At 39.1% G+C, this 22,464-nt stretch overlaps 1 protein-coding gene across 1 annotated transcript; it reads left to right on the top strand.

The window, feature by feature from the left end:
- Positions 1-3,185: 3,185 nt before the first annotated feature.
- On the top strand, positions 3,186-13,569 carry LOC145106064 (calmodulin-like protein 3). Its single transcript, XM_079043115.1, has 3 exons — positions 3,186-3,402; positions 4,255-4,322; positions 13,324-13,569. The coding sequence occupies exons 1-3, from the start codon at positions 3,186-3,188 to the stop codon at positions 13,567-13,569; spliced, it is 531 nt and encodes a 176-aa protein (XP_078899241.1).
- Positions 13,570-22,464: the final 8,895 nt, after the last annotated feature.

Below are 22,464 nucleotides of genomic sequence, written 5' to 3'. Positions count from 1 at the left end.
CCAAATTCATTTTCGTTTCTTCAGCTATTTCGTTGATCTAACTTTCATGAGCTTTTAAAACATTGTAGAGATCACCAAGAGAATAGTTGTCAAAGCTTTGTTGCGCATTAATCATCAGACTGATATTACGCCACTATTTACGAAGCCCCATCAGAAAAGTCAAGTTGAATTCAAGAGTAGTACGATTGACTCCATATCGACTGCATTTGAAGATTAATTCATTCAGATGATCAAAGTAGAGTTCAATATTCTCACCTTCCTTCTGTTTGAATTCTCCTAATTCAAGCAGACACTGCTTAACATAACTTTTCTATGTCTTCTTCCTTCCTTGATACTTATCTTTCAAAGTATCCCAAATATCTTTAGCCGTTTTGCATCCACGAACATAGTTCTACACCACCGGTGGAAGAGCTCCACGTAGTTGACGCATACAACGTTTATCATTTGATTTGTATTTCTCAGTTATAGTAGCAACATCAACAGATAAACCAGCATTTCCGATTTCGGCAAGCATTGAAGGACAAAAGTTTCCACTCTTGACACATTGCCATAGATCTTCATCGATCCCAGTCAGATAATCTTCCATCCTGTCAGTCCATTGATCATAGTACTCAGGAATTAATATAGGAATTTTTGTTGAGGAACCGAGGATATGAGAAAACCCAGTCATCGTGTTCATGTTGAAGTTCACCATTTACGTACGGACATAATTGATGAAAAGTTTCATAAAGAAGAATTTAAGGAGTAAATCTTTTAGAAATTAATCATCGAACACTCGATTTATCAAACTAAAAGCATAATTGAATCGATATAGATGATCAGAAAAGATTTTCTAGATCAAAAGTGCGGAATATTTTGAATCTAAAACGAGATTCAAAAACTTTTGAAAACGCTTAGAAAATCAGAAATCAACTATAAGAATCCTGCTCTGATACCAAATGTAGTTCGTATTGATCGAGTAAATGAAATTTAATCTGGATCGCTCAATTAAACTTCTGAAGGTTACAGAGTCAATAGAGTAAGAACACGAAATGCCCAAAAGTTACTCTATCTCTAGTACCTATCCATATTTATAGGAATTACAGAAGTTAATAAAAAATACATAAGGGCTAAATCTAATAAGCTTCAACATACAAAAGTGCCCCTTTGAAATACATACAACGAAAGCTGAAATATAGACTCCGGCCTAAGACGGACACATGACACTTCGACACCTCACAACACAATTCGACCTTAACAGAAGCTTGAGTGTATCTGAGTCCGTGCTTCTCGAGCTGTAGAGGCAGATGAGATGAGAGGTTGTATCGAGTCTGAGAAGCTCCCTTGTATGGCACTGAATATCATTTGATCCATGCGATAGCGTAGAAGGTAATAAGGATTACTTATATTTTTCCTTCCTTGTTAGTGACTGTTGTTGAAGGTTGACAAGAGGGGTCGATGATGTGGTTATCAAATTCAAGCCTGATCAAAGTGGATTTGACCTGTTTTCTCCATACAGGGTAATTATTGGGTGTGAGTTCGATTAGATGCGTAGCAGTGGTAATGTGAATGGTGTTTTTGGTGGCCATCGATGAACCCTAATTGAGGATTGAGGGTTTTTTTTTGTCTACGAAGATAGGAAGAGGATCAAATCTCGTGAGAGCAAGTGAGCTCTGATACCATATGAAACAGTGATATAAGAATGAATTGGTTGATTGATTATACACATACAAGGAGTGGCTTATATAGCCAAAGAATACAAATAACATAAGATAAACTAGGAAGGTTTACAGGAAAAATACAACAATTTTACTACTGAGTAATTACAAGGAAATATTCTAATTATATAATAAATATAATACATATCTTATTCCTTAATATGAACAATACATAACTCATCTAGACATTTGACAATTTTGTAAAATACGTGGAAAAGTCATAAGTACCTTGAGCAATCGAACAAATCTGTTGTTGAATTTGATAGATCATTGCTCCATCTGGTTGAGAGTATCGTTGATTGAGTTCATTCCAGATGTCTTTAGCAATAGGGAGAAAAAGGACGCTATCTGCAATATTCTTTTAAAGAGAATTCAATAGCCAACTTGTAACCATTGATTTGATACGAAACCAGGTAGCATAAGTCTCAGAATTGGATGATGGTTGTTCGATCGTCCCATCAACAAATCCAAGCTCGTTCTTGGCTGAAAGAGCAATCATCATTGACTGCTACCATGGTGAGAATCCAAATCCATTAAACACATTTGAAACGAGCATAGAACTTGGATTATCAAATGAACTGAGAAAATATGGACTCGAATGATCAACATAATTATTTTGAACTCCGTTGTTTGATTGCGGAATCAACATGATGAAGAATTGAAGTAAGAAATCAAATCAATTCGGAAGAAAATGATGAACGAATTAAACCCGCTCTGATACCATGTTATGAAAGAATGAAGAAGACGAAATGAGAGGAAAACTGTTTCGCTGATTTGATTATCATAACTACAAATGAATCACAAGCAAACAACTTATATACAACTATCTAACCTCTCTCAATAACTAACATGTCAACTTAACAGTTGCAACTAACTTCTAACAAAATGTGTAACTAACTTGACACGCATAAAATATAACCAACAGTAAGCTGGAAATTGAAATCATATCTACGGCTCTATGCCTTTGATTCACCAGGAAAAAAATATATATATATAGTAGGCTAAAGGGTATAAATTATTAACCTAAGTGTACAAGCTGTTTAATCATGTTTGCATATTAAAATAATAAAATTAAATACATTAAAAAGTTTTTATGAGGGCCAACTTGATATGCATCTGGATTGGGTTGCAAAAGACATTTATAATTATTTAAAAACGAAACATTTTTTATTTTTTTACATAGTATTTTTTTTTCTCAAATATGGTAATCTTTCAAGATAACAAATAATATGATTCTATTTTCTTTATTTATTTATTTTTTATTACAACGACGATGATTCTATTTGTTCATCGGTTGTTAACATAAAGTAAAATGAAAATAAAGAACATAAGCATAAGAGAAAGTACCCCACCATGTTGCCTATATATATGTAGAGCCCTTAGAAATGCAAACCACTTTCACTGATTGTTAATATAAATCCTTCTTTCTCCTGTTATATTTCATTAAATATGAGAAAATCGTGGTGTCATAGACAGGTAGAAGCGCCCATGACAGAAGACCAGTTAAAGGGTATGCTCAAAAAATTTGACACCAATGGAGATGGAAAGATCAGTAGGAGGGAACTAAGGGTAGGCTTGAGAAACCTTGGACTACGTTTCTCATTCCTTAAAGCTAGGAGTGCACTGCGTCATGCTGATGTTAATGGAGATGGTTTTATCAACGATGAAGAGATAAACGAGCTTGCAAAATATGTTTCCAAGTGGGGTATTTCTATCTCTTAACAGCGTTGGTAGTGATCGTAAGTGTTAATGAATAGTGTCATGTGTGTGTGTCTGTGTGTGTTTTTTTTTTTTTTTTTTTAATGTCATTTCCCCTTTGCTGGGGATGGATTTAGGTTAGCTGTGAACCTGCGACCATCTTCATGTTGCATAATTACGAACAAGAAGATTGAGTCGATTAAGTCTATAGTGAATCAAAATATGTAAGCATACTAGTCTTGCTCCTTTGTTATGTTGCTTAAAAGCATGCATCTTTTCCTTGTGTATTTTCTTTTAGTTTACAAGAAACGGACCCTACGCACAAAAAAAAAATTCCCTAGATAGATAAAATTGTTTCGGTGATAGCTTTTCTAAAACTTTAAACACAACCATTCTAAAACTCAAAACCAAATACAAGCATTCAAATAAGATAGATAACAATTTTATAATGTAATATCAAAACATTCAAAGTTATAATGTTACAACATATTCAAACACAATCTAAACTTCATCATCACACCTGTCATCTTCATCTTCTAGAAAGTTTGTGGATCGAAGTCGACTTGGATTTGTGGTTGCGATGGGTAACTACGAGTTTGTGACTTAAAAAAATGAGGGTGTTGCTCTTGCAACTGTTTAACTGATTGATTAAACTTGTCAGGCATTATATCACACATTTACTCATTCGCCCCTCGACTTCCTTCTTTTACCACATATCTTCCATAGTGTGTACTGGCGGATCCAACTCTTAATCTTTTTCTGCAATATGTTGGGTTAATCGGTTCGTTAGTCATAGCTCACTTGCATGGCTGGAACTTTAGATTTAATAATTATTATTGTTTTATATTTTATGTTTTAGATAATAGTTCATTATTTAGAATTGATGTTTGGTTTGACCGGATTCTTTGGAGATGTACAGATCTCCAGGTAGTTAGGTAGAGTAAGTAGCATAGATTCTTTTCATATATATATATATATATATATATATATATATATATATATATATATATATATATATATATATATATATATAAAAGTTCAATAGAGAATCATTATTAATCAAAAAACCAAAGAACCAATCCAAAGCGTCGGAATTTAAAGCGATCAACGGCAAAACGAAGAATTATAAACTTTTATAATTGACGTACATGTACCGGATTATAACAAAACCCACTTCCTTTTTTTTTCATTTAAAATTTTTTTTAGACCAAGTTTTTTATCGAAAAAAAAAACCGAATATACTGTTGTTCACGATTTTCCGTCCTCTTTCCACAGATATCCATGATAATATATAAAAAACGAACTTTTTTTTTCGAAAAAAACAAACTTAATTTTCTTATTTTTTTCAATATTTAAGTTTATTTTTATAAAAAAAAACTAATTATACCAAAAAAATTAATCTTTTGTACTCTATTAATAAACATCAATACCAATTAAAAAAAAAACCCTCGAACAGTTTAGATTCACACTATGAATCCAAACTGTAAATATTTCAATTTTTAACATTCACAATATGAAAAATCTCGAACAGTTCAGATTCACATTGTGAATCTGAATTACTATTATGCACACTGTGAATCTGAATTACTATTATGCACACTGTGAATCTGAGAAGGTTCACAAAAATAAATAAATAAAATAAATAAAAAAACCTCGATTAATATAGATTCACACTGTGAATCTAAACTGTAAATATTTCAAATTTTAAGATTCACAATGTGAAAAAGCTCCATTCAGATTCACATTGAATCTAACTTATTCTTATGCACACTCTGAATCGGAGGAGGTTCAAAATGTGAATCTGAATAGGTTTACAATATGAATCTGAACAGGTTCACAATGTGAATCTGAACTGAAATATCGTTTTTTTTTTAATTTTTTTTAACATGAATATGAGTCTATGTTTAAAAATTACAAAAAATATGAATTTTGATATATTTATTAATTTTTTTGCTATAAAAAAATAGACCTTAACTTTTTTCATCAAAGAAAATGAAGTGAGTTTTTTTCGAAAAAAAAAATTTTAATTTTTATATATCATCATGGATCTCTATTGTAACATCCCAAATTTCGAGTCCAAAAATTTCATTTTAATTAACGGATTATAAAACATTCATAAGAAAACTGCGCAACAATGTATCATTTTGTAAATCAATGTATCATGTCTGAAAACCCAAAACATATAAAAGCAACATGTCAGAGTACAATCCCAAAATATCTCAAGTGCGGAAAATCAATCCGTGTGTGTATGATGTGCCGCTACCACGCCAGCTCTTTCCCCTTCGCTGAAGAGGTACCTGAAACCAAAACTGTAAACTGTAACCACGAAACTTAGTGAATTCCCCCATCGCACCACACATACACAATACAAACTGCCAGGCAGTTCTGGGGTGCCTGACTACCCAGGTCAAGCCATTCTGGGGTGCTTGACTTACCCGTCGGACTATTTCACCTCTTACTACTAGCACATAATATCATAGCATGAACATACTGTCAGGCAATTCTGGGGTGCCCGACCTACCCTTCGGTCCTAACGACCGAACTTGGGGACTATTCTCCCCCTACTAACACTATCACATATAACATATAACATATCATGCTAACACATAAACATATCAGGTAGTAGCAACCCTAGATGAATGTCACAAAGACAATCATCTAACATACAACTCCTACTGGTGGGCCGGCATTGTGGCCGTAGACCCACCGCTACTGAAAGGTAACTCACCTCAAACGAGTAGCTGCTGATAATCTGTGCGGGGAATCCCTGACTGTTGTTGTTCCGGAAATCCTCCGGCTATAATCCCCGCAAAACACTTAATCAGAATCTGATATCTACCCCTTAGGGTAAAATGACTATTTTACCCCAGACCACGTCCAAGTCAAAGTCAAAGTCAACTTCCAGTTGACCCGACTCGCCGAGTTGGGTCGTCAACTCGTCGAGTCCCTATTTATTTAACTGTCCTCATCCACGTCCCTACTCGTCGAGTTTAGCAACGACTCGACGAGTTCTCCTTATAACACAACCTCAGATGAACCTTCTTCCGACTCGCCGAGCGGTATGAACACTCGTCGAGTCCATCTTCATCCTAAGAACACATCCTGTCCTCGACTCGCCGAGTTGTATGAACAACTCGTCGAGTTCATCTTCAAGAGTTGGGAGATTGCCTTGGACTCGCCGAGTCTGCTCGTGCACTCGTCGAGTCCTAAGAACGACTCGCCGAGTCGATGCAGTCCAAGTCTTATTTCTTCGATTTCTGGAGTGCAACTCTTGTCCAAATGATAGATCTAGGTCCCTAAACTCAATCTAGCACGTAAGTTACAAACTTTATGTGCATGCATGGGACTTTGAGCCTAAAATGCCCAAAAAGAAGCTCTTAAGATGCATGGGACCTTCCATGGGTGCAAAAGCAACCCCTAACTGCCTTGTGACCCTTCCATGGACCTAGATCCGAAGCTTCAACCCCCAACCATACTTGCAATCATGGTTGGTTACCAACAATGGCTTATAAAAGCCCTAAATCTCCCCAAAAAGGGATCTAACAAAAGAACAGGCAAGGTATAGACTTTATACCTTCTGAGAACAGCAAATGATGCACCAAACTCGAATCCTTCAGTCTCCTCTTGATCCTTCTATGCTCTTCCTTCTTCCTTGTGATCAAAATCTACAAAATCACTCAAAAGCCTTGAATCTTGCACCAAAACACTTAGGGTTTGCTAGGGAGGGTTTCTGGGAGCAATGGGGACGAATGGGGGCTGAATGAGATGATTAAATAGGGTGCAAACCCTCAGATTAGGGTTTTTGTCCAGACAGAGCCTACTCGTCGAGTCCAGGATCCGACTCGACGAGCCCCATACTTAAACCTCGTGTTCTAGCCCGCTTCTACTCGGCGAGTTGGGCCATCAACTCGCCGAGTCCCAGGCCAAAAATGTAAAATTACATAACTGAAATACATACCAGGAACCAGGTGCTACAAATCTCCCCCACTTATTTCAGACTTCGTCCTCGAAGTCTGCTGCTCGCTCCTGAAAAAGCTATGGATAATGCTCCATCATCTCATCCACCGGCTCCCAAGTCCATTCCGAGCCCTTCCGGTGCTGCCATTGCACCTTCACGAGCTCCACCCTCTTGTTTCTCAAATCCTTCGACTTCCGGTCGAGGATTGCTACAGGTCGTTCGATGTAGTTCCGGCTGTCATCGACCTGAATATCCTCTAAGGGTACCACCGCTGAGTCGTCCACCAGGCACTTCCGCAGCTGGGAGATGTGGAAAGTGCAGTGGATCTGGCTGAGTTCGGCTGGCAGATCCAACCTGTACGCCACCTTGCCCACCCGTGCTAAAACCCTGAAGGGTCCGATATATCTGGGGCCCAACTTTCCCCGCTTCCTGAATCGGATGACGTCCTTCCATGGTGACACCTTCAGAAGGACCATATCCCCGACCTGAAACTCCAGGTCTGATCGGCGCTTGTCGGCATAACTTTTTTGCCGACTCTGAGCAGTCTGAAGCCTGCTCCGGACCTGCTGAATCCTCTCCGTCGTCTTGAGCACCACTTCGGTGCTCCCTAGGACCCTCTGGCCAACCACGCCCCAACATATCGGGGTCCTGCACTTTCTCCCGTACAACATCTCGAAGGGAGGACGATCGATACTCGCGTGATAGTTGTTGTTATACGAGAACTCAGCCAATGGGAGGTAAGTATCCCAGCTACCACCGAAGTCTAGCACACATGCCCGCAACATATCCTCCAAAGTCTGGATGGTCTGCTCGCTCTCACCATCCGTCTGCGGGTGAAATGCAGTGCTAAAGTGCAGACGAGTACCTAACTCGTCATGAAACTTCTTTCCAGAACCTGGAAGTGAACCGCACATCCCTGTCTGAAATCACCGAAACTGGCACCCCGTGCCGCGCCACCACCTCCCTGATGTAGATGTCGGCCAACTTCTCGGCCGAGATGCTCTCCTGAGTTGGAATAAAATGGGCGCTCTTGGTCAATCGATAGACGATGACCCAAATCGAATCCACTCCCCGCGCGGTCCTAGGAAGCTTTGTGATAAAATCCATCGTGATGTCTTCCCACTTCCACAGTGGGATATCCAACGGCTGCATCTTGTCGTGTGGTCTCTGATGCTCGGCCTTGACCTTCCTGCAGGTCAAGCACCGCTCCACGTACCATGCCACATCCTGCTTCATGCAGGGCCACCAATAGTCCAAACGAAGATCCCTATACATCTTCGTCGCCCCGAGATGAATGGAGAATCGAGATTTGTGCGCCTCCTCCATCAGAACCTGGCGCACACCCCCGTGGTACGGCACCCACACCCTGCGGTGGAGGGTCAACAGCCCTCGGCTATCATAATCGAAGGAGGAAACCTGACCTACAATCCGCTCACTCTTCCGATGTTCCTCCTTCATGGCCTCCTGCTGGGCCTCTCGAATCTGCTCCAATAGTGGAGTTACCATGGTCATCCTCATGCAGGTATCCCTGATCGGCGCTGCCTTGAGGCTAAGCGCGTTGGCAACAACGTTGGCCTTCCCCGGGTGGTAGAGGATCTCACCATCATAATCCTTTACCACATCAAGCCACCGACACTGCCTCATATTTAGATTTGGCTGGTCCATGAGATACCTCAGGCTCTTATGGTCCGTGTAAATGGTACAACGGACCCCATATAGGTAATGACGCTAAATCTTGAGGGCGAATACAACAGCCCCCAGCTCCAAATCATGCGTCGGGTAGTTCGCCTCGTGAGGCTTCAGCTGCCGCGAAGCGTAGGCGATGACATGCCCTCTCTGCATCAATACCGTGCCCAAACCTGAAATAGACGCGTCACAGTATACAACAAAATCCTCTACGCCCTCTGGCAAGGCTAAGATCGGTGCCTCGCACAACCTCTGCCTCAGTGTCTCAAACGCTGCCTGCTGCTCAGGCCCCCAACGAAAGACTACGGCCTTCTTCGTCAGCGGCGTCAAGGGTACGACTATCTTGGAGAAATCCCGGATGAATCTCCGATAGTAGCCGGCTATTCCCAGGAAACTCCGAATCTCAGATGGAGACTTCGGAACCTCCCATCTCATCATGGCCTCCACCTTGGTCGGGTCGACCAGAATACCGTTCTAGTTGACAAGGTGCCCAAGAAACTGCACCTCACGCAACCAGAACTCACACTTGGAGAACTTGGCGTACAAGCTCTCTCTCCTCAGAGTATCCAAAACTTCTCGCAGATGCTCCTGATGCTGCTCCTGCGTCTTGGAATAGACCAAGATGTCGTCAATAAAAACTATCATGGACCGATCCAACATTGGTCTACACACACGGTTCATGAGGTCCATGAATGCGGCAGGAACATTGGTGAGCCCGAAAGGCATCACCACGAACTCATAGTGGCCATAGCGCGTCTGGAACACAGTCTTCTGTACATCCTCCTCTCTGAACCTCATCTGATGATATCCTGATCGCAGATCAATCTTGGAGAACAAAGATGCTCCCTGTAGCTGGTCAAAGAGGTCATCAATCCTCGAGAGTGGGTAACGGTTCTTCACCGTCACCTTGTTCAGCTCCCTATAATCTATACACATCCGATGCGACCCGTCCTTCTTCTTCACAAACAGAATCGGGGCTCCCCAAGGTGAACTGCTCGGTCTAATGAATCCCTTGTCTAACAGCTCCTGCAGCTGTGTAGACAACTCCTGCATCTCAGGAGGAGCCAACCGATACGGTGCCTTGGCTATCGGAGCCGCACCAGGGACTAGGTCGATCCTGAACTCCACCTGTCGCTCTGGGGGTATCCCAGGAAGATCCTCTGGGAACACATCTGCGTAGTCTCGCACCACCGGAACGTCGCTCACCATCGCCTTTCCCGCCTCCCGGGTATCCATGACATAGGCGACATATCCTGCGCAACCCTGCTGAAGGTAACGCGTAGCCCTTGCTGCCGAACATAAAGTCGGTCCTTGCTGTGGCCTCTCGCCCTGAATCACCATCTCTCCCCCACTTGGGGTCCTGATCCGCACCAACTGCTGCGCGCAGTCGATCACCGCCCCATTGGGGCTTAGCTAATCCATGCCGATAATAACCTTGTTCCCCGGCAAAGGTATGGGAACCAAGTCTACCAGATAACGCTCCTCGAATAATCTCAGCACACAATCTCATAATACCGTTGATGCTCGCACCGATCGAGCATCGGCAATCTCTACCTCTAAAGGGCAATCCAACATGCCTGAAGACTCGGGAAACCTCTTGCTGAGCTCAAGAGAAACAAACGATCGAGTAGCACCCGAATCAAACAATACCTGAACTGGGATACCGTTCACATGGAACGATCCTAAACAGAGCACATATCAATATCATAAACATCATATAAATAATTCAGAGGGAAAGAATCATACCCGTCACCACATCGGGTGCGGCGCGTGCCTCCTCGGCCGTCAACTGGAAAGCCCGGCTCCTCACCATTGGAGCCTCTGCCTTGTCCTGCCGGCCATCAATAATCCGCAGGGTTGCTGGAGCTGGCGCCTTCACTGGCGCTGCTGCTGACAACTCGGGGCAACTGGCCTTCTTGTGGCCCCTCTGGTTGTAGTGGAAACACAGCAACTCAGATGTCTGAATAGTGGGTGCAGGGGCGGTACAATCCCTGCTGAAGTGTCCCGCCTTGCCGCACTTGCAGCAGCCTGACGATCCCAACCTACATGCTCCCTCATGCTGCCTGCCGCACTTCCTGCAGCGGCCCTGTCCTGGCTGGCCTTTCGCCCTACCATCTGGTCCCTTAGGCTTCTTCCCCGAAGCCCCAGTCACCTACCCCTCCTCTACCTTTCTCTTCCGGATGTGCTCCAGATCAATCTCCCTTTCCCTTGCCATGGCAATCATGAAATCCAAGGTAGGGCAAGCTGAAAAACTAACATGCTCCCGAATGTCGGCTTGCAGCATGTCATGGTAGCGGGTCCTCCTCATATCCTCATCTCCCGCATACTGGGGCACTAGCAACGCCCTCTCCGGGAACTTGGCGGTGATCTCCGCCACAGTCTCTGTAGTATGTCTCATATCTAAGAACTCCCTCGCCAACTGCTGGAGCTCCACTGCAGGTGCAAACTCCGCTCTGAACCGAGTCACAAAGTCCGGCCATGTCATAGCCTCAACCGCCGGGGCTCCCAGAGAGTCACCTACCGACTCCCACCAATCCCTGGCCCTATCTCTCAAGCATCCTGCTGCATATCTCACCTTCGACCCCTCAGGGAAGAAGCTGGTCAACTGTGCAGACTCAATGTCTGCGATCCACCGTCTGGCCACAATGGGGTCCTTTGCCCCATGGAAATCCGGTGCACCACTGCCCCTGAAGTCCTTAAAGGACAGTGTGCGTGATCCCGACTGGCTGGTCGCCATGTCACTCCTGAACGCCCGAAGGTGATCCTCCATCAGCTCGACAATCCCTTCCTTGATCGACCCAAAGATGATCGGGGTCGCATCAAGGATGCCTCTAGTGATCTCGGATGCGATAAACTCGCGTAGCCTCTCATCCACTGGTTCGGAACCTGAGCCCGAACCCGATCCCTCTCCTGAACTGCCAACTGCTGGCCTCGGACGTAGTACCACCATTCTGCAATACATAATGACAACCGTCAGTGATACTGATACATCCAAAGGGATCACATCCATCACGAGCTCCTTGGTCTTGCCTCAGCCTTTCTCGATTCAAGTACGGATCCTCTGCTTTCAGTAGTACGGGCCCATACTACCTTCCACATCTATCTGTACTTTCCTCAAGAACCGCCTCGACTCCACCAAGTCACTACTACTGTTACTGATCTCTACTACTCCTATCCTAGGCTTACCCTAGGGAAAATCTCTAACACCACCCAAACCGGTCCTCAGCTGCTGAAGGTCTCCTTGTAATGCTAATTAGCCATTACCCGAATACCATCACATGTAACGAGGCTCAGATAATCCTTCGAGTAAAAGAATCGTCCCTACAACGGTTAGACTCAAACAAGAGCTGCGCAATAGGGTCAAATCCAATCCTCTAAGATTATCCAACCCTTATCACATGTGACTTGACGTATTCACCTAACAGCCAACTCCCATCACTCAAAGTCCCACAAAGCACAAAGCAAGAAGCATTCAGATCAAAGGAAACGATCTCAAGCAATCCTATCCTCAGAACAGGAAACTTTACTAGCATATACTACCAGGCATAACCTAAACAGGCTATCCTATTACTGTCTACTCAATAATAGCATGCAATTCTCATAAGCTGAAGCACATAAAGCAGGCACATAAGGCATCATTCCTAGATCCTTAGTCCTATTCTAACATGATGTTCTACTGAAACTGATAAACATAATATAAACTTGTATGTGTACTTTGGGGAATACTTACTTGAGCTCGGCCGGTCGCGCACATCACACACTTCGTTCTTTCTCAAACTCTTTTAACTTAGCTTTTAGAAAACCATTTTTCTTGTAAAAATCTTTTAAATATCTTGATTTGAGTTCAGACACCCCGAAGGTGTGTCCGAATCCCTCAAACCAGGGCTCTGATACCAACTTGTAACATCCCAAATTTCGAGTCCAAAATTTTCATTTTAATTAACGGATTATAAAACATTCATAAGAAAACTGCGCAACATTGTATCATTTTGTGAATCAATGTATCATGTCTGAAAACCCAAAACATATAAAAGCAACATGTCAGAGTACAATCCCAGAATATCTCAAGTGCGGAAAATCAATGCGTGTCTGTATGATGTGCCGCTATCGCGCCAGCTCTTTCCCCTTCGCTGGACACTAGCATAAGAGAAAGTACCCCACCATGTTGCCTATATATATGTAGAGCCCTTAGAAATGCAAACCACTTTCACTGATTGTTAATATAAATCCTTCTTTCTCCTGTTATATTCATTAAATATGAGAAAATCATGGTGTCATAGACAGGTAGAAGCGCCCATGACAGAAGACCAGTTAAAGGGTATGCTCAAAAAATTTGACACCAATGGAGATGGAAAGATCAGTAGGAGGGAACTAAGGGTAGGCTTGAGAAACCTTGGACTACGTTTCTCATTCCTTAGAGCTAGGAGTGCACTGCGTTATGCTGATGTTAATGGAGATGGTTTTATCAACGATGAAGAGATAAACGAGCTTGCAAAATATGTTTCCAAGTGGGGTATTTCTATCTCTTAACAGCGTTGGTAGTGATCGTAAGTGTTGATGAATAGTGTCATGTGTGTGTGTCTTTTTTTAATGTCATTTCCCCTTGCTGGGGATGGATTTAGGTTAGCTGTGAACCTGCGACCATCTTCATGTTGCATAATTACGAACAAGAAGATTGAGTCGATTAAGTCTATAGTGAATCAAAATATGTAAGCATACTAGTCTTGCTCCTTTGTTATGTTGCTTAAAAGCATGCATCTTTTCCTTGTGTATTTCCTTTTAGTTTACAAGAAACGGACCCTACGCACAAAAAAAATTCCCTAGATAGATAAAATTGCTTCGGTGATAGCTTTTCTAAAACTTTAAACATAACCATTCTAAAACTCAAAACCAAATACAAGCATTCAAATAAGATAGATAACAATTTTATAATGTAATATCAAAACATTCAAAGTTATAATGTTACAACATATTCAAACACAATCTAAACTTCATCATCACACCTGTCATCTTCATCTTCTAGAAAGTTTGTGGATCGAAGTCGACTTGGATTGGTGGTTGCGATGGGTAACTACGAGTTTGTGACTTAAAAAAATGAGGGTGTTGCTCTTGCAACTGTTTAACTGATTGATTACACTTGTCAAGCATTATATCACACATTTACTCATTCGCCCCTCGACTTCCTTCTTTTACCACATATCTTCCGTAGTGTGTACTGGCGGATCCAACTCTTAATCTTTTTCTGCAATATGTTGGGTTAATCGGTTCGTTAGTCATAACTCACTTGCATGGCTGAAACTTTAGATTTAATAATTATTATTGTTTTATATTTTATGTTTTAGATAATAGTTAGTTATTTAGAATTGATGTTTGGTTTGACCGGATTCTTTGGAGATGTACGGATCTTCAGGTAGTTAGGTAGAGTAAGTAGGATAGATTCTTTTCATATATATATATATATATATATATATATATATATATATATATATATATATATATATATATATATATATATATATATGGAAAAGTTCAATAGAGAACCATTATTAATCAAAAAACAAGAAACCAATCCAAAGCGTCAGAATTTAAAGCGATCAACGGCAAAACGAAGAGTTATAAACTTTTATAATGGACGCACATGTACTGGATTATAACAAAACCCACTTCTTTTTTTTCATTTAAAATTTTTTTTAGGCCAAGTTTTTTATCGAAAAAAAAACCAAATATACTGTTGTTCACGATTTTCCGTCCTCTTTCCACAGAGATCCATGATAATATATAAAAAACGAACTTTTTTTTTCGAAAAAAACCAACTTAATTTTCTTAGTTTTTTCAATATTTAAGTTTATTTTTATAAAAAAATCTAATTATACCAAAAAAATTAATTTTTTGTACTCTATTAATAAACATCAACACCGATTAAAAAAAAACCTCGAACAGTTTAGATTCACACTTTGAATCCAAACTGTAAATATTTCAATTTTTAACATTCACAATATGAAAAATCTCGAACAGTTCAGATTCACATTGTGAATCTGAATTACTATTATGCACACTGTGAATCTGAATTACTATTATGCACACTGTGAATGTGAGAAGGTTCACAAAAAAAATAAAAAATAAAAAATAAATAAATAAATAAGTAAAATAAAAAAAAAACCTCGATTAGTATAGATTCACACTGTGAATCTAAACTGTAAATATTTCAAATTTTAAGATTCACAATGTGAAAAAGCTCCATTCATATTCACATTGAATCTGACTTATTCTTATGCATACTGTAAATCTAAGGAGGTTCAAAATATGAATCTGAACAGGTTTACAATATGAATCTGAACAGGTTCACAATGTGAATCTGAACTGAAATATCGTTTTTTTTTTAATTTGTTTTAACATGAATATGAATCTATGTTTAAAAATTACAAAAAATATGAATTTTGATATATTTATTAATTTTTTTCTATAAAAAAATAGACCTTAACTTTTTTCATCAAAGAAAATGAAGTGAGTTTTTTTCGAAAAAAAAAGTTCGTTTTTTATATATCATCATGGATCTCTATTGTAACATCCCGAATTTCGAGTCCAAAAATTTCATTTTAATTAACGGATTATAAAACATTCATAAGAAAACTGCGCAACAATGTATCATTTTGTGAATCAATGTATCATGTCTGAAAACCCAAAACATATAAAAGCAACATGTCAGAGTACAATCCCAGAATATCTCAAGTGCGGAAAATCAATGCGTGTGTGTATGATGTGCCGCTACCGCGCCAGCTCTTTCCCCTTCGCTGAAGAGGTACCTGAAACCAAAACTGTAAACTGTAAGCACGAAGCTTAGTGAGTTCCCCCATCGCACCACACATACACAATACAGACTGTCAGGCAGTTCTGGGGTGCCTCAATACCCAGGTCAAGCCATTCTGGGGTGCTTGACTTACCCAGGTCAAGCCATTCTAGGGTGCTTGACTTACCCATCGGTCTGTTTCACCCGACTACCGGGGACTATTTCACCCCCTACCACTACCACATAACACACATATACTGCCAGGCAATTCTGGGGTGCCTGACTACCCAGCCATTCTCGGGTGCTTGACTCACCTGTCGGTCCTTACGACCGACATCCGAGGACTATTTCACCTCCTACTACTACCACATAATATCATAGCATGAACATACTGTCAGGCAATTTTGGGGTGCCCGACCTACCCTTCGGTCCTAACGACCGAACTTGGGGACTATTCTCCCCCTACTAACACTATCACATATAACATATAACATATCATGCTAACACATAAACATATCAGGTAGTAGCAACCCTAGATGAATGTCACAAAGACAATCATCTAACATACAACTCCTACTGGTGGGCCGGCATTGTGGCCGTAGACCCACCGCTACTGAAAGGTAACTCACCTCAAACGAGTAGCTGCTGATAATCTGTGCGGGGAATCCCTGACTGTTGCTGTTCCGGAAATCCTCCGGCTATAATCCCCGCAAAACACTTAATCAGAATCTGATATCTACCCCTTAGGGTAAAATGACTATTTTACCCCAGACCAAGTCCAAGTCAAAGTCAAAGTCAACTTCCAGTTGACCCGACTCGCCGAGTTGGGTCGTCAACTCGTCGAGTCCCTATTTATTTAACTGTCCTCATCCACGTCCCTACTCGTCGAGTTTAGCAACGACTCGACGAGTTCTCCTTATAACACAACCTCAGATGAACCTTCTTCCGACTCGCCGAGCGGTATGAACACTCGTCGAGTCCATCTTCATCCTAAGAACACGTCCTGTCCTCGACTCGCCGAGTTGTATGAACAACTCGTCGAGTTCATCTTCAAGAGTTGGGAGATTGCCTTGGACTCGCCGAGTCTGCTCGTGCACTCGTCGAGTCCTAAGAACGACTCGTCGATTCGATGCAGTCCAAGTCTTATTTCTTCGATTTCTGGAGTGCAACTCTTGTCCAAATGATAGATCTAGGTCCCTAAACTCAATCTAGCACGTAAAGTTTCAAACTTTACGTGCATGCATGGGACTTTGAGCCTAAAATGCCCAAAAAGAAGCTCTTAAGATGCATGGGACCTTCCATGGGTGCAAAAGCAACCCCTAACTGCCTTGTGACCCTTCCATGGACCTAGATCCGAAGCTTCAACCCCCAACCATACTTGCAATCATGGTTGGTTACCAAGAATGGCTTATAAAAGCCCAAAATCTCCCCAAAAAGGGATCTAACAAACGAACAAGCAAGGTATAGACTTTATACCTTCTGAGAACAGCAAATGATGCACCAAACTCGAATCCTCCAGTCTCCTCTTGATCCTTCTATGCTCTTCCTTCTTCCTTGTGATCAAAATCTACAAAATCACTCAAAAGCCTTGAATCTTGCACCAAAACACTTAGGGTTTGCTAGGGAGGGTTTTTGTTCAGACAGAGCCTATTCGTCGAGTCCAGGATCCGACTCGACGAGCCCCATACTTAAACCCCACGTTCTAGCCCGCTTCTACTCGGCGAGTTGGGCCATCAACTCGCCGAGTCCCAGGCCAAAAATGTAAAATTACATAAATGAAATACATACCAGGAACCAGGTGCTACATCTATAGAAAGAGGACGGAAAATCGTGAACAACGGTATATTCGGTTTTTTTTTCGATAAAAAACATGGCCTAAAAAAATTTTAAACAAAAAAAAGTGGTGAATTTTTTTGTAAAGGTTGGATTTTTGGTATAATCCGGTGTGTGTGCGTCCAATATAAAAGTGTACATCTATTTCCTTGGCCGTTGATCGTTATGATTTTTGACGCACACGATTAGTTCCTTGGTTCATTGGTTAATTATAGTTCTCTATTGAACCTCACCCTATATATATATATATATATATATATATATATATATATATATATATATATATATATATATATATATATATATATATATGGGAAAAGTGAATATACCCTTAATGGTATATAAGCTTAGATACCCAAACATACCATATATATATATATATATATATATATATATATATATATATATATATATATATATACTAATTTATAACCTGTGGGAACCACGTTTACAAAATTAATTAAACTTTAATAGTAAAAACTCAAAATTATTAATCACTTGTTTTAAATAAATTAATAAGTAAGAGTTTTTTTTAGTTATATAAAATTATAATCATTGATTTAAATAAATATGTAAATTTATATCACTTTATAAATTGTATTAATTTTAATTTAATTTTTATTCTAATGTTATTAATTTAATGTAATTAGAGTGGGAAATTTAAAATTTAAAATTTAAAATGGAGAATCAATAGATTGACAAATGACATGCATTAATTATGAGACATATTAAGATGACACATGACAAAAAAAATTTATATTCTAATAAATAAATAGTTTTAATCTCATTTTGCTAAGTGTCCCTCAAATACAACTATTTAATAATATTACGACATGTGTTATGTAGATATATTAGACAACTAATTTCAAAATTCAAATTTACATTTTCTAATTATATGTTAAATTTGAACTTATAATAACTTTAAAATTTTGATATATCTCTTAATTAATAATTTATTTAAAATAACTTATTTAAAATAAATGATTAATAGTTATAAATTTTTCTTATAAAAATTTAATAAATTTTATAACCATGGTTCCTACGGATTATAAACTAGTAAAATATGCCTTAGTTATGAGGCCAAATATGGTGATACATGTCAAAAGGTGAATAAAACTATTCTTTTATTAGAATATATATATATATATATATATATATATATATATATATATATATATATATATATATATATATATATATATATATATATATATATATATATATATATATGGAAAAGTGAATATACATTTAAGGGTATATAAGCTTAGGTACCCAAACCTACCATAATACGTTGTATTGTTTAATATATTCATTATAATGTTCTTAAACTTCAACCTCTAACTTGATTTACTTTCAAGATTTTCAAGATTTCATTATTATCTTTCTCTTACATCATATTTTTTTTTGTCAAACACCTACTAGGCTATATATAATATAGTTGAAAATAAAAATTATATAAGAGGAATATAGATGTGAAATTTATAAAAACTTCAGAAGTAAATCAAGTTAGAAGTTGAATTATAAGAACATTAGAAAATTACAATGTATATATGATACAAAACGACGTAGTATGAGGAGTTTGGGTACCTAAGCTTATATACCCTTAAGGGTATATTCACTTTTCCTATATATATATATATATATATATATATATATATATATATATATATATATATATATATATATATATATTCTTTATTGATATGAATAGGAGAAGAGGTTTGAAAGATGTAGCCCCACATATGTTGTAGCAGCAACTTTTCCCACCCCATTAAGTTGTTATGTTTCTTTTTCTCACTCTCTGCATGCATACATAAACACCATACATAAACCCATCTTTTCCCTTTGTTTTCTTTTTAAGCTATAGAGTAGAGGGCCAATATCCAACATTTGGTATCAGAGCAACTAGCAGTATATTCTTGACAGTTTCAACAGGGATGGTTCTCAACAGAATAGAGCAGGTTGATCCTTTCAAAGATGAAGTTGCTTCGGTTGTCGTTCGAAGTTGGTGATATTAAAAGAGAAGGTTCAGCAGGTAGCGGCTATGATATCTTTCGGTGAAGAAAGTGATAGATCGTCAGTAGTGGGTTGATCACAGGAGGTTACCGGGTGGATGGAGTCTTTGTCGGAATTTTCGGAAGATGCTGAAGATGGTTTTTGTTATAGCAGGCGTTGTCGACGGGGTTTGTTGGTGAAGCAGTTGTGGTCGAAGGTAAACAGAGTTTGTGAAGGCGATGTTCATCAGTGGTTAAGGGCAGAGAAGGTGGCGAGTTTCTTTGCCGGCTGCCTTTTGCTTTTGGTGGTGTCCGACAAGGTGGTTCTTTCGGCGACATCTTGTGGGTAGGTCATCGGAAAATGGAGAGATTAACCAGTTTGCAAGGAAAAAGGACGGAAAGACTTCAACACAGGTCGCATTGAATTGGTTCTTTAAGCGTAGGAAAGAAAACGGCAGAAGCGGGTGGCTTTATTTTCTTGATCGGTAGAATAATGCTCTCGTTTCACAGAAGTGTTTTGTGCAAGCGGTTTATGTGTGGTGACAAGCAACAACCGGGTATGAAGGACTTTGGACGTCACCGAGGTGAACGTCGGTGTCCGGGAAAAGTCGGGATTGTATGGAGAACTTTGGATGTGACCGAGGTGGAGGTCGGGTGTCCGGGAAAAGTTGGGATTTATATTTTATGTTTTAGATAGTAGGTCATTAATTAGAATTGGTGTTTGGTTTGACCGGATTCTTTGGAGATGTACGGGTCTTCAGGTAGTTAGATAGAGTAAATAGCATAGATTGTTTTCATATATATATATATATATATATATATATATATATATATATATATATATATATATATATATGAATAGGAGAAGAGGTTTGAAAGATGTAACCCCACGTATGTTATAGCAGCAACTTGCCCCACCCCATTAAGTTGTTATGTTTCTTCTCACTCTCTGCATGCATACATAAACACCATACACAAACCCATCTTCTCCCTTTGTTTTCTTTTTAAGCTATAGAGTAGAGGGCCAATATCCAACACAATAAACATGTGAAAAGATGTTCGATCGAAAAATATTCCATTTATTTGTACAAATTGAAAAGGAAAATAATTTAGTATTACACACAAGGGTATCTTGGTCAATACCGTGGTTTGGCCCTAATGCGTATGGGATATATAGAAAGGGCTGAAGTCCATATTTTCCCCGCTTTTCCATTTGTAATTAGACTGATATGAAGCCAAAAGTAAATCCATATTTTGTCCATGCATTTATACTTCGGTGATTGGAATAATAAAGGAATGTACGTTAAAGGATTAGACATACTATAAAATAGGTTAAAGGACACGGTTAAAATGCATTATATAACCCGATTTTGCAACCATGTCTAATAAAGTTGAGTCTTATGTCAAAGCACTAATAGAGACCGGTTTTAAATAAAGTCATAGTCATATAAGACAAATAGAGCCTGGTTCCTTCTAAAAAGACCAGGTTATATGAGGTTTATAGAAGCTTATTTCTTTCCGGCAGTTGTATAATATTGAGAAAATAGGGTTCTTTATAACTTATACGCTAAATTACACCAATCGTCCCTCGTGTATATGTCAGAAAGCATGTTTAGTCCCTATTTTCAAATATTAACTCGGACCGTACCTATGTTTGTTTTTTTCTTGCACGCTTAGTCCCTATGTACATGAAATGACTATTTTACCCTTAAGAATTTCTTTTTTTCGTTTTATTTTCTTTCTTTATCAGTTTAAATTAAAAAATAAATACATCAAACAAATATCCCCACCCCTCCCCTTATGCCGACAACCACAACCTCCATTAGCCACCACCACTACCTTCAAGATCGACACCATATTTAGCCACAAGCATCGCCGGAAACCGACAACACTCTCCTTCTATCACTCTTAAATCACAGTACACCACTTCCATTCTCCCCTGTTATTACCTCCTTCGTAGACCTACATCATTGAACCAAACCACAATCACCAACTTATACCACCTACTACCACATTCTATCTATTGGATTAGGTGTCTAAGCTCATAACTTAATTGGTATGTACTTCACCCGAGAGTAGCATGGTCCATTTGGGTTGCATATCATCATGACAATTTGTTAGGATGGACTTTTGAGAAGAGGTTATTTATGGTTTATTAATATATTATAAGTTTTAATATATTAATATGAAATCATATGATTTAATTAGTATTGATCAAGAATTAGATTGTAATTAATTTAGTGATCAAAAGAGACTAATTAAATCAATGGGGACTAATTGTGTAAATTAGTTATATTTATATGTTGGGCTTACGATCTATGTTGGACTAAGTTTATGTATGGATACATAAAGAGTTGGGCCACATGAACCATGGATCATAAACCCATGGGTATGGGTTAGGGTTAACCTGTGACCTTTGGAATCCCACATATAAATATGTTACTCCATAGCCAAAATCATGACTTAGGTATTGTTGGAGATTATGGACGATTTTGGTGGCTAGGATTCTCTCTCAAAATGTCTTCCTTTGTCGATGGTGTGTTGTGATTCCATTTGAGGCATTCATACTATTGGTGCTAAGTTCTTAAAGGCCAAATACATCAAGGGCAACAAGCTACAACAAAAGGTATGTTATCTAACTTGTTTTATTACCCAAGTTTCAAAGTTTTGTATGCTAGTTAGGGTAATACCTTGGAAAATGAAAGTTTGCATGTATAATAGAGAAAACATAGATCCAAGGTATTTAGGGTTGCATGTACACCTTAGGAGTGTTAGAATGCTAAAAACCCATCAGTGGTATTAGAACCTAGG

This window comes from Lactuca virosa, chromosome 4 (assembly GCF_052849685.1).
Source record: "Lactuca virosa cultivar CGN04683 chromosome 4, Lactuca_virosa_CGN04683_v6, whole genome shotgun sequence".
NCBI lineage: Eukaryota > Viridiplantae > Streptophyta > Magnoliopsida > Asterales > Asteraceae > Lactuca > Lactuca virosa.
Note: the sequence above shows the minus strand (reverse complement) of the source record. Positions and strands in the feature narration are given on the sequence as shown.

Excerpts from the sequence above, each read along its gene's own strand:
- LOC145106064 (XM_079043115.1), top strand. The coding sequence starts at position 3,186 with ATGACAGAAGACCAGTTAAAGGGTATGCTCAAAAAATTTGACACCAAT. Across the intron at positions 3,403-4,254 it reads AAAATATGTTTCCAAGTGGG|ATAATAGTTCATTATTTAGA; the intron begins GTATTTCTATCT and ends TTTATGTTTTAG. Across the intron at positions 4,323-13,323 it reads GGAGATGTACAGATCTCCAG|GTAGAAGCGCCCATGACAGA; the intron begins GTAGTTAGGTAG and ends TGTCATAGACAG.